This window comes from Sinocyclocheilus anshuiensis, unplaced genomic scaffold (assembly GCF_001515605.1).
Source record: "Sinocyclocheilus anshuiensis isolate Anshui unplaced genomic scaffold, SAMN03320099.WGS_v1.1 scaffold283, whole genome shotgun sequence".
Lineage (NCBI taxonomy): Eukaryota > Metazoa > Chordata > Actinopteri > Cypriniformes > Cyprinidae > Sinocyclocheilus > Sinocyclocheilus anshuiensis.
Window position 1 is genome coordinate 4,839,841 of NW_015549605.1, and position 14,329 is coordinate 4,854,169.

The following is a 14,329-nucleotide window of genomic DNA, read 5'->3' on the forward strand; positions in this document are numbered from 1 at the left end:
ATAGAGCCGCAGCGGTGCACCGTGACTTCTGCCGAATGGCCGTCGTTCCTGGGGGCATTACTCACAGCACGCCTCCCACCAGGACCTCAATACACACCCGATTACTATGTGCTTAAAACTATTACTATGCACTCAGAATAATGCCCCTGTCCATTACTCTCGCCGTAGTCAACAGAGGAGCACGCTGGGAAAACAATCTCCCTTTCTGATGCACCTATTCAACAGGGTTGCAGTCAAGAGCGCCGCAGTCAACGGCATGACATGATCAAGACTCATCCAGACGAACAACAAGAGATATATGTCAGAAAAAAGGTCATTCGCATGTAAAGTATTACAAAAAAATCAACCTGAAAATTGCTGCATTAAATTAAGGATAATCCAGTGGTCTGAACAAGACATTTTAACTCATGTTTTTAAATCTTATCTAGTTGAATCTTGTATTAAAATAGATTAATTTTTATTAATTTAAGTAATGGAAAAACACATACTGCCATGATTTATTGATAAATATAGTATTTCAGGTACAGTAGCAACTTTTACGGTGTCAAAAAGTATCTGATGGCCTAATGGTTCATTATCATTTGCTGCATTCGAAGAAAGCATTTTATGTAAAGCTTTTTTTTGTTTTTTTTTTGCTTTTTATATCCATTTTAAGGCAACAAACCTGTGCATGAATTCATATCTTTCACAGAGCTATAGTTGAATTTGCAGCTATTAGTGCAAAAAATATTAAATTATTAAATGAAAAATGTAAAGAATCTGACAAATGTAAATAGGATTGCATAAAAATATATAACATATGAAAAAATTCAAAAGAAAAACATCTGAAAGAAATCCAATAAAGAAAGAAATGTGAAAAATCCAAAATATATGTAAAAAATCCACTATATATATATATAGTACCAATTCGTAGTAAGGGAGTGATAGTATGTGTATATGACACCAACGCTGACATTTGATGTTTTATACTGAACCAACCTCAGTCTAGTTATTTTCAGTATGTGAAGCTTATGCCATGAATGGAATCGAGTGGGATTTCAAGTTTATCACACTGAAGGCAAAGCATTTACCCTGATAACTAATATAAGAGCAGCCGTCATGGCAGGCAGCCAACCGCCAGCCAATGCACGCTGTTTACAACACCACTAACAAGAGATTGAGTGAAGTGAGAGATGGAGATAGAGTAGAGGCTGCTTAGTCTGTGTACATGCAGAAAAAAAAACACTAAACGGTTTAATACTGTCACGCTGCAGTTCTTACTTTGTCTGGCACTGACTAATCGTTCAGCAGTGTGTAACCCATGAGGAAAGGTCATCAGAAACTCTGTCAGTCTGAGGAAACTACTGTTGTTCTATCTATCTATCTATCCATCCATTGGCATAAATTTTGCCTTGACAGTCTGCTTAGTTAAAAATCATTTCTATGAATTCAAATTGGAACTCAAATTTCAAATTCAAACTGGAATTCCATTTGCTATGAATCCTGTTTCTGCCACGGGATGAAAAAAACATTTAAAAGATAATTGCAATCTTACAATTCTCTTTGTTTCTCACAATTCTGAGTAAAAAAAACTAAATTTCAGAAAGACGATCTCAAAATTCAGACTTTTTTCATGCAAATATAAGTTTATATCTTGCCATTCTGAGTTAATATCTCACGATTCTGACATTATATCTTAGAATTAAAAGTTTATATTGCATAATTCTGAGTTTATATCAGATATTATGAGTTTATAACAATTCTAAGTTTGTGAGAATGTCTCAAAATTCTGACTTTTTATATATAATTTTTTATACAAATCTCAGAATTATGAGATATAAACTCAACATTATAAAATATAACTTCAGAATTGCAAGATATAAACTCAGAACTCTTGAGTTTACATCTCGCAATTCTGAGTTTACATTTTGCAATTGTGAGTTTATATCTCACAATTCAGAGTTTATATCTCAAATATTCAGAGATTACATTACGCAATTCTGAGTTTATATCTCATACTTCGGAGTATACATTTAAAAAATTCAGAGTTCACATTTCCCAATTCTGAGTTTATATCTCATAATTAAAAGTTTATATCTCATAATTCTAAGTTTATATCTCACAATTCTGAATTTATATCTCATACTTTGGATTTATATCTCAAATCAGAGTTTATATCTTGCAATTCTAAGTTTGTATCTCAATTCAGACTTTTTATATATACATTTTTAATATATATCTCAGAATTATGAGATATAAACTCAGCATTATGAGATATAAATTCAGAATGGCAAAATAAACTCCGAAGTCTGAATCTTGTAATTCTGACTTTTTCTCACAATTCTTACATCGAACAATTTTATATCTCATAATTCAGAGTTTACATCACACAATTCAGAGTTTATAAAAGTCTGATTTGCAAGATGTAAACTTAGAATTGCTTTTTATAGTTTTTTTTTTTTAATCCCGTGGCGGAAATAAGCTTTCATAGTTTGCCACCTAAATTCAAAATTAGGGCTGCACGATAAATCGCATGCGATATTTAATGCGCATCTTGTTAGTAAAGCCGGTTCTGTAATCAGCGGTAAATCTCCATCACCTGCGTGCTTTCACATGGAGCAGCATTTACTACACAGAGCCGTTGTTCACTGACAAGCTGCGCTAAACCACGATCATATATAATCGCATGCGATTTATCGTGCAGCCCTATTCAAAATCACTTCAAATTCAGGAACTCATCTGAAATTTTATGGGCATTCTCAATACAGATGTGAATGACGCACAAGCACATGATCAATTTCGATTTATTGTTTTTAATTAGAATTCTCCCTTAAAGAGAAACAGTGTTTTCATGCACCATTGACAGCAGTGAGCAACATTAAAACACGTGTCCCCTAGAGGCCTGTGAAATGTCAATAGGTCAGGTCATCTCATTCACAAGCTATAGGCATTTTCTAACAGCCTCTGACTATTTCTATGCACTCATCAATGGTTTCTGCATCAGTGTTAATGGACTTTCTCCTCCAGTGTTCCTGTCTGCTGTCTCAAGGGCTGTTCTGCTCAAAATGACCCCCGCCAGACTCAGGCCTGACCTTCAGAGTCTATATAGGGGACAGAGGACATCATGAACGCTCAGGTCCCTTTGCTGGTAAAACTTTTATTTCCATCTGTGTCCCTGTGTAGATTTTACATTTTATTACCGACCTGCCTCTTCAAAAAGATTGATGAATGGACGTAACTGTCTGTATCTATGCAACCCCCAGCGGGCTAATGTGCGACAGAGAGCGATTTTATATGATTCGATTTACGATATCACCATATTGATACTCCATGACATTTGTGTTCAACTCGTACAGCTTTCTAAATTTGCAGAATGCATTAAAGCTTGATTTTATACATTAGAGTGCAGATAATTAAAGATATATAAATGAAATCAACATTTTTAAAAGCTTAATATGCATGCACAATATCTAGACATGCATTTACAAAATGTAGACATTTTCTCGTTAATTTAATGCATCCTTCATTTCTTTCTAAAAATCTTATGATTATACAGTAATACTATAGGATTTTTTTATATATTAAGGATGCATTAAATTAATGATTTTTTGATTAATTCAAATAAATGCCATTCTTCTGAACTTTCTATTCATCGAAGAATCCTGAAAAAATATATACATCACAATTTTCACAAAAATATGAAGCAACACAACTGTTGATAATCAACTCTGATAATAATCAGAATTGTTTCTTAAGCAGCAAATCAGTATATTAGAATGATTTCTGAAGGATTATGTGAGACTGAAGACTGAAGTAATGATGCTAAAAATTCAGCTTTTCATCTCAGGAATAAATTACATTTTACAATATATTCACACAGAAAACAGTTATTTTACATTTTAAAAATATTTCACTATATTGCTGTTGTTACTGTATTTTTAATCAAATAAATGTAACCTTAGTGAACATAAAAGTCTTACTTAGAAAACATCTTAATATGAAAAAGATCCAATTTTAACTGTAGTCTGCTTTTGTGTTTTTAATGTTTCATAAAAATGATTTAAAAAACCTCACTTCACCTCTGAAAAATATTTTCTTTTCAGCAGATGTTATTGCTTAAATGCTTTTCTTGATGCAAAATATCAATTCCCTATTGATAAACTCAAGCCTTGCCCTACATTTTTTCTCGGAACATACCACATTTTACTCAGAAATACGACACACTACAGAAACAATGCGTTTCATGACCATTTTTGCATATAAAACATTCATTCTCTTGCCGCTTTCTTCACAAATCCCACTCTAAAAGCTGGCCAGGGATTTCTAACCTTCCCTTTCTTGGAAGCTCCTCTAAATTCTGTAGAAGAAGATCCAACCCAGAGCAAATTATCGTGCCCATTTCTGGTCTGAGCTCACATTCCTGCTGAGAGGAAGTTGCAACATCCTTAAAGAGAGATTACCAAAGCCTTTTTTCCAGCGCTCTTCAAAGACGCCATCTTTGAAGACAAAAGGAAATCTGTGCTTGGGCCATTTTTCACACAAGACATTCCCACATATTCTGCTCCAAGCATGTTCAGAATTCAAATGAATAATGTTCATTTGTGAAATCCTGTCATGTGAACTTCTATACTGACTGTATTAGCGACTTTGATGGGATTGTATATTACGCCTGGTAAGGAGCTGTTGGTCATCATACCGAATTAATAAGGTCAATTAGCAAACACACAAAGTCATCTAGAGCCAAAGCAGAGGCAGAGAACAATCACAGGTGTCCGTTTACTTCTCAGCATGGCACGAGTTTGATTTATGGACACTTGATTTCTCGGTTAAACAAATTGCTAATAGAGCGGCGGCTGGTGAAAAATGGCCTGCAGTTAATTATGTGTGGCTGGGAGAGGTCTCTTATTAAAGGGAATTGTATCATGAAGCGTCACTGTGTTCTTCACAGCGAGACTCGAGATGAGAAAATTTAGATTCTTTGGGAGTGAAAAGGAGTGAAAAGGAGATTTACATGCATATGTTATCAGTTATAATATTTGCTGCAGCAGCAATAAAACTATATCGTCTCTAGGGCTGGGAAAATAAATCGATGCATCGAGAATCGAGAAATGATTCAGCATCGATTCTGAGATTTTCAGAATGCATCGCAATTCTTTCTTGAATCGATTCTGAGCTTAGTTTTGAACAGCAGATGGCACTGCATGCTTTAGAAACGGCCGTACTCTGCTTTCCAAATCCTTACACACACTTCAACCTAAAATAGCCTAATCATTCATAAAATTCGAAAAGGTTGAAGCAAATTACAAAGGTGTTCACAGTGGGCTGTGTTTACATTAATCTCGCATCATAAAAGCATTCTGAGCTGAGGTGAAATTACATGACTCTGTCCCAAATGGCACCCTAAACCCTCGCGGTCTTCCTCTGAGTCCGCACTTTCGTGACGTAATGCCGCTTTGACTGTCGGGTAGAAGTCTGCTGCGGAGCTCGCACCAGTGGGTGAGCATAACGGCCGCAAAGGGGGCACTCGCGAGCACCCTTCTGAACGCTAAAATGACAAATGGGACACCCTACGGTCTCGTGGACACATTGTAAGTCCGAGGGACTATAGGACTACTGAACAGGCATTTAGAAGTTGGTTTTAAAATGCAAAGCATTGAAAATAATAATAAAACTCTGTAAATGTTTTTACAACACTATAAGTGTGTCCCATCAGGTAATTAAAAGTTCGACACACACTTGTGGTCTTCATGCTCACTTGAACACTTGGGCCAAATACAGGAAATACGTCATATTAGTAGTCAAGTGGTCAAGTGCAAAGACCGCAAGTGTGGGTATTTGGACAAGGCAGAGGGTGTGCCATTTGGGACAGGGCCTGAACGCACATGCGCTCTTTAGCACTCTTCTTCATGAGCATTTGAGTGTGCGGATAAAAACTAGATTAGAGCGCCATCTGCTGTTAAAATATAAGCTCAGAATCCATTCCAGAGGAATCGCGATGCATTCTGAAAATCTCAGAATCGATCCACGAATCAATTCTGCATCGATTTATCGTCCCAGCGATAAATTCAGTTATACGCAATGAAAATTCAAGATATGAGAACAAAGAATCCATTGGTACACTCTTCTTCATGAGCATTTGAGTGTGCGGATAAAAACTAGATTAGAGCGCCATCTGCTGTTAAAATCGAAGCTCAGAATCGATTCCAGAGGAATCGCGATGCATTCTGAAAATCTAAGAATCGATCCACGAATCGATTCTGCATCGATTTATCGTCCCAGCCCTAATCGTCTCACATGTGGTGTGTAATCTTGAATTTCATAATGCAGATATGAAATACAGATGAAGATAATAATTTAATGGTCAGAATAAGTTGTATACAATAACTATACAATAAGTTGTAAATAAAATAATGATTACTGGAGTAGACTTTACAAGACAATACCTAAAAAAACAATTTTACTTGCAATTTTTAAAAGGTAAGTAACATTGAATTAAACATGAAATTTTGAAGCAGAAAGACTAAAACAGTATTTTTGTTTTATTTACTTTAAAAAATCTATTTTACGTTCTACTTCAAAATGTCATTTAATTCAAGTGTTACTTGCCATTTTTGTACTTATTTGTGAAATTTACTAGCAATTTCTATTGCGACTGCAATAGATGTTTTAAAAGAAAATACTATTTCAGTTTTTCTACTTCAACATTTCATGTTTAATTCAATGTGTTACTTGCCGTTTATTTGTAATTGTTCGTAAAATTTTAATAGTAATTTTGGTTTTGTTTGTTTTTTGTTTTTACCAGCAACATTTTTTTTTACATAATTTTTTTTCAGTGGTTATTTTTTAAAACTAATACTCCAATGACATTTTAAACTTTATAAAGATTTTTAATTAAATTAGAATTGTTCAAGATTATTGGATTACATTTATTTAAAAAACTATTAGTCTTTCTTCTTTAGTGCTGTAAAATGATTAATCGTGAGTAATCGCATCCAAAATAAAAGTTTTTGTTTACATAATATATGTGTGTGTACTGTGTATATTTATTACGTATGCATAACTACACACACATGCATGTATATATTTAAGAAAAATATGTTATGTTTGTATATTAAATATATCTATATATAATATAAATTATATGAATATAAATATATACATGTAAATATTTTCAAAATATATACTGTGTGTGTACTTCTATATACATATATAAATATACACAGTACACACACATACATTATGTAAGCAAAAACATTTATTTTGGATGCGATTAATCATTTGACAGCACTATTCTACTTCAAAAATTCACATTTAATTCAGTGTTTTACTTGCCATTACTTTATAATTATTTGTAAGTGAGTGAAAATTGTTTCATAAGTAAATCCAACAGTGATTATTTTTTCTACTGTATGAGCAAATCGAATACCATTGGTTGCCTCAGCAAACTAAATATACAAACTAGAGATAAACCGCTAGCTAAATATTACTTCTGCTTTTTCAGTCATTGAAACGAACTGTTGGAACAAAATTATTTGCTAACATGACTTTCCAAAGCTAGCATGTGATTACAGCCTCAGCTTGTTTAGTTATAAACCTAACTGAACAATACAATTTGAAAAATATAATACAAAATACAATACAAAAAAGCAATATCCACACCTTTACTTAAGGAAAAAAAGAGACCTATTACTGGAAAGCCCTGTTGAAAAAAACAGCATATGCTGGTTAGGTATGTTTTGATGCTGGGATGCTGGTTTAAGCTGGTCCTTTGCTGGTTTATGCTGGTCCTTTTGCTGGTTTTTGCTGGTTTATGCTGGTCCTTTGCCAGCACATGACCAGCATAAACCAGCACATGACCTGCATAAACCAGCAAAAGGACCAGCATAAACCAGCAAAGGACCAGCATAAACCAGCAAACGACCAGCATAAACCAGCAAAGGACCAGCTTAAACCAGCATCCCAGCGTCTAAACATACCTAACCAGCATATGCTGGTTTTTTCAACAGGGAGCTACGGTACTTGGAAAACAGCTACACTACTAAACAAAGCAGCATGTCTAATTTTAGCTAGCTACTCCCAAACATGCTTCCACTAGCTCTTTTAGCTTAATAAACATAAAATCTAGATGAGATTAGGACAATGTTTTTTCACATGCCGCTAATTACATACGCAAAGGCAGTGTGCTTCACCCATTCACCACAACTACCCTCCATCTCTCATTAGCTGCCAGCAGCACCTCAAACAACCTCCTGACCCGTGTGAAGGCAAACTCTAATTAAAACTAGTAGACGAGAGTCTTTCAGAGCCGTCTGAGCTCTAATTACAGGGCCAAATATGAGGCTTCTACTGTCTGATGTGAAAGGAGTATTGATTAAAAAGCCACACCGTTCTCTATCCGGCTACTGTCAGGTGAATTAGCATCACCCAGTCAAAAAAAAACAGCAGCATTTTTCCATTGGCCTTTAGATAAAAATCTCTGTCACAGTCGTAATGTCACAGTCTTGTTGAAATAATCATCAAAATTAAGTGACTTTATGCTGAAAATAGTAACATCTGCCAATGGAGTAAAAAAATACAAATTGTTTTTTTTTTTCCCAAAGTAAATATATCTTAATTTACAAATGGATAGATACTTCAACTATGAAATAAGTAAAAAACAAAAATGAGTAAAACAAATAACATTCTTGCAGTTAAAAAAAATAGCAATAATAATACAATTACCAGAAGCAAAAAGCAAAACACAGCCTACAAACAAACTACACCAGGGTCGCATGACTTCAACATCTCCACCATTAAGCTTCCAACAACTCTTTCACTCTTTATTTTCAAACATTTTCGCTGAAAGTTTGAGTTCAAACAGAGTGGAATACAAAAATCCGGCAGATCTGATTGGGTGAGTCAGCTGTCAATCAGGGTGGACAAGCCCCACCCTTTGCCCTTATATGGCAACAACACAAAATAATTACATTCCAGCCCTGCAGTTCCCTTTCTGATTTTACTTTATTTTTTACTTCAGGATTGTGTATGTGCTCAAGAGGAGCTGAAAGGTATCAGTGCTGCAGTGGGGACCGGGCGGCCTTGGGAAATGTGCAAATTAAAGTCAAGGGGTGACGCAAGTGGCCAAGTGAATGGAGATTATGTGCCTTCATCAAACTGCAAATAAAACACACCCGCACACTTCTTCTTCCTCCTCCTGTGACAAACTCTCATCTCGTCCCTGCGCATGAATAATTCACTCAGATACTCCAAAAGGAAGAGCTATTCAAATTACATGGGTTTGCGGAGAAGCAGATCAAATATTCCTACCTTTCCTTTCTTCCCAGTGTACTGTAGCTCTGAGCTGCACGATTAAAGCAGTCTGTTTGAGTTTTCTTCACCTCTTCTACACATTAGCAAACTACATGATATCCAGCCGCAGTAAATATCATCTCTCGGCATATTGGAAAATGTTCTCATTACCATATTTCTGAGTGATGAAAAAGCAGGTCAAATATCCTCAAGGCTCCATGCAAGGAAAACAAGATGTGTCTGGACACTTGTGGAAGGATCAATAGTCTTTAGTCACAGAAGCATGGTTTGCTAATCAGAGGCAGGTGGTGTTCATGGGAGTGGGATGTTTTCATTCTAGAAATCATTTGATTGGTCAAAAGTTTGGCCAGTGGACACAACACTCCAATTTTAATTTAATGCCATTACATCTTTAAAATATTTACAGATAAAGGTAATTCAGTTCAGGAAACGGTACTATTAAAAAGATAGTCAAATTTGAGTCAAATATATATATATATAGGGTGACCGCTTAATTTACAAGAACTTGAGAATTATACTCATTTCATGCCCAAATTAGAAAAATTATGTCAAATATGTACAATTATTAATTTAATAAGAAAATGTGTAAAACATATTCTAAAAAGCATGAAGTATGATAAAAGCATAAAATATTATTTTAATTGCAATTTTTAAAAAAGGAAAAATTCGATTTTTTAATGTAAGAGCAATAAATGGGATATTGCAAATAAATAAATAAATAAATAAATAGATCATTGTAAAATGTCATTTGCATTACACATTAATAAGTCCGACTAAATAGACTGTGACTAAGTTCAACCAGTGTTGATTTAATTTAACTAAAAACTAGAAAAAAAATATTTGTGTTAATTAAAATAAAGCTGAAAAATGTATTAGATGAAAAACAAACTCTAAAAACTTAAATGAAAAACATATATAAATATAAATGTTGTCTTGAAACAAAGTAAGTTGAAGCACTAAAATTACTCAAACTAAACCTGAAATAAAAATTACAGCTAAATAGAAATATTTAAAAAAATAGTAATAATAATAAAAATGGCAAATGCACATGTCAAAATTCTGATGCAGAAAACAATATGTATTGTGAAAAGTGCTATCGAAATAAATGTGAAATGAACCAAACAAAATTAAATTGAAAACTGAAAACATAAAAAAATGAAAAGCTAAAAAAATATTAATAATATAACTTTACAAATTTTGTCTTGGCACAAACTGAAACAGATTTTGTTTTGTTAGAAGTTTGCTAGAAGTTTGTTCTAAAAATAACTAAAATTGTAATAAAAATAAAGCTGATTTTTTTTAATTATTAAAAAACAGCTAAAATTAAAATGAAAACTGAAAATGTAAATATGAAAGCTAATTCAAATTATTCACAATTGTGACAATAGTATACAAATGGGCTATTACTAAAACAGGCCTAACACTGCTCAGTTCCGTATTATCATGTAAAACTGACACAAATGGCACCATTTCCTGAGAATGAACCGTAAACAATTCATAAAACAAAGATGTACACCTCACATTCATGAAAGAAACAAACAGACCTGCACTTGAACTGTGAAATCAAGAGATGGCTTCTCCTCTGACGAGCTCAACTCACTCATGTGACAGAGAGAAAGCTGCAGAACTTTTAGCCAGTGGGTTGTCATTGACGTCTATAGATCTGTAATGCGCATTGACACTTCCGGTGTACATTTCATGCTTTAATTAGACACCGAAAGCCTCCCGAGGGACTCCAGCACTGAATCTACAACAGCAAATCAACTATTCACAAATCTCTGACGAGGTGGTCGACTCGCTCCTCCATGCTAATGTTTTTTTTTCAGTGTCTTTGATCAATAATGTCACCGGCCTAATAAAGTGCGCGAGGCTTTCCCATGAGCCGTGTGAGTTCATGCTATCGGTGACTGACACCTCCTCCCGTTCTGATCAGAGAGAGAGACGGCACGACTGTCAGCTCACATAAACGCCTGTCGCTGTCACATACCGGCCCGAATGACGCTGACAGAGAGACATAGCAGGAAACAGAATGAACGGGAAACACATATTAGCATTCAGGTGCGGCGGAGAGGAGGTTACAGCTAAAAAACGGTGCTGCAGTGATGACATATTTTTGGAAGTAGGATAGGATTTTTCCATTGGGTTTTAGATTATTGCAAAAAATATAAGCTCTGGGACCAACAAAGGTTTATGATGCTAACACGCTTTGTTCATCATGATAATCTTCACAAATGAGGTCAACTTTTATAAACCTGAAATTTGATGAACTAACCCAGGGTTATTATCGCTAACTAAAACTAAAACATTTCATCACTTGAAATAAAATAAACGTTAACTAAAGAAACTATATGCAACATTTCTTATTTTAATTTAGTTTAACTTGGCATACCTACTAAAACAACTAAACCTGAAATAAAGATTATAAAAACTATAGAAAAAAATTATAAAAATGACAAAAACACACAACAAAATTACTAAAACGTTGACTAAAATGAAAAGAAAACTATAAAAATAAAAACTGACCCAAAATATTAATAAAAAACTATAATAATATCTCAATTATACTCAAATAACTCCATAAACTGCAAAAATTATTTTCTAAAATGTAGTTTTTTTTGTCAAATCTAAGCATTCTTAAATCAAGATACATTTACTTGAAGTAAAAAGTCTTGTTTTCTCAAAAAATCATGACAATTAAGTGACTTTATGCATAAAACAATAACAAATATCTGCCATTGAAGTAAAAAACAAATGAATAAAAGTCATTTTCCTTTGAATTAAGTTTATTTTTCTTACCCCAATTACATATTTTTCCTTGTTCCTTGCATAAACTGGCAAATTGGTTCATTTAATAACAAGACTTGATATCTTAAAACATTTTGATAGTCAAGTAAATATATCTTGATTTAAGAACATTTAGATACTTGAACTGTATAACAAGTAAACAAAACAAAAACTGAGCATGAAAGTATTTTTTGCTGTTTAAGCGCTAAAATACAATCAACAGAAGTAAAAATCTAATCGTAGGCTACAAATGAATCACACACGGCATGACTTAAACAACACCGAAAGCTTGAGTGCGGATAGTTACCAAGAGTGCTATTATAAACACGAAAGCTTGAGTATATGAGTTTACCTGTTCATCCTGATGACGTTTAATGTCCATGACAACCTTTTTCAAGACAAGTAAAAGCTTAAAAAACAAGGAGTTATTACTGATGTATTTTAGGTTGTTGGACAAAATATGAAAATGTATTGAGCTTGTGTTCAGCACAGACTTATTCCATTCAAAAAACCCATTACCTCAGGATGAAGGAACCAGAAGTGCTAAAATGCTCCTTTCAGGGTTTTGGCCAGCAAAAATAAGTCATCCCAGCAAAAATGTATAAGGAAAAAAGCAAGTTGAGATGAGGATCGCACCCCAGCCCAAATCTTTAACCGCTCGGCCACACGACTCGATATGAGCGCTGCTGTAAATCGCCCAAAAGCCCACAACAGCAAGAAAAGCAATTACAAATTTACAGGGAAAAAGTTCTAAGCCTGCTAAAGCATGTGCACGGATTTCAATCTCGCACGCCGTGAAGTCTAGCCTGACCCATAAAGCACAAATAAGAGCCTGCTCCATCTACAAATCGCCACTCTGTCAATGGGAGAGGTGTTGTTTACCAGCAGGCTCTTGAGGACATGAAGAAGAAGCTTCCTGCACTCTCCATCACTGAGTCATTTTCAGCCAGGCACCAGATTTCACACTCATCTGCTTTGTCCCAATGGGCTTTACTGTGGGCAGCTAAGACGCTACGCTAGCAGTCACAACAGACTCCACAGTGCTCCAGGTTCACTGCTCCAAATGGACATCTAAGTACAAACAATGCCGACTAATATAGGAGCGCTTTCTTCAACTGAGTAATGCATGTGTGTGTGTTTGTGTGCATGCATTTTATTATTTTATCTGTTGCTCAATATTGTAATATCTGTTTTTTTAAAGGAATAGTAATATTTTGTCCACTCTGAGAAAGAAATGGATTGTAAAAGCTATAAAATGGAAAAACTGCTTTGGCAACACTCGTGTTGTAAAAATTATTACAAAATATGTATTGAATTGAAACAGTATTTAGTGATTCTCACTGTAAAAAAAATCATGTTAAATTGAGAAAATTAATTTAAATTAGATTAACATTTGCAATCAACCAATCACAGAGTCAGAACAAATCGGATTATGTGATATCGATCAATCACATGACACACCAAGAAAGAGGTCATCAAACAGACCAAAAGCCTACTTTTTTATAATTGATAAAAAATCTAATCTAAAATAAATGTAAAAAATCAAATAAAAAGATTTTAAAAAATGTTTTTAATATATACATTCATGTTTAACTCCTACGTTATACAAAGTAAAATAAATACATAAATATTTTCAAAATACATTCATGTTTAAAACCGATTTTATAACTACAATAAATCATTCAAACACGTAAAAAATACATAAGAAGGAATTTAAAAATGTATAATCTCATTTACAAAAATTATTTAAAAAAATCTAAAGTTTTTAAATACTGTATACTATATAAAATATAATTAGATGTGTCATGCATGGACTTCTGGGAATGTTCTATTTCTGTTTTTCACTATAAATTATATGGTAATTCATAGGTTTTAATTGCAAAACCTAAAATTGACATTATTTCACATGAAAAAATAATAAAAAAATGTTTAAAGGGGTCATATGATGCGATTTCAATTTTTCCTTTCTCTTTGGAGTGTTACAAGCTCTTGGTGCATAAAGAAGATCTGTAAAGTTGCAAAGACTAAAGTCTCAAATACAAAGAGCTATTCTTTATAAAAGTTAAGAGTCAGCCACACCTACCTAAAACGGCTCGTTCTAACATGCCCCCACATATCTACATCACTATGTGGGAAGATTTGCATAACGCCGCCCAAATGTTCACGCAAAGAAAGAAGGCATAACTTTTATTCTCGCTGTAATATTGTTGCTGCCGCCGCCATGTCGTGAAGGCACTGTGTGATTCGTTGTGAAAGC

The 14,329-nt window shown here is 34.1% G+C and overlaps 1 protein-coding gene across 2 annotated transcripts in view; it reads right to left on the reverse strand.

Moving 5' to 3' along the window:
* The window catches only part of LOC107658943 (metabotropic glutamate receptor 8), a 198,639-nt gene that overhangs the window by 173,724 nt on the left and 10,586 nt on the right, over window positions 1–14,329 (reverse strand). The window contains exon 1 of one of the 2 annotated variants that reach the window (XM_016447670.1): window positions 9,439–9,573. The exons of the other annotated variant lie outside the window; for it this stretch is intronic. Coding sequence (XP_016303156.1) covers window positions 9,439–9,441 — 3 coding nt within the window. The 5' untranslated portion in view covers window positions 9,442–9,573. Of the gene's footprint in view, window positions 1–9,438; window positions 9,574–14,329 lie in introns of those variants that run through there. 2 annotated transcript variants of the gene reach the window in all.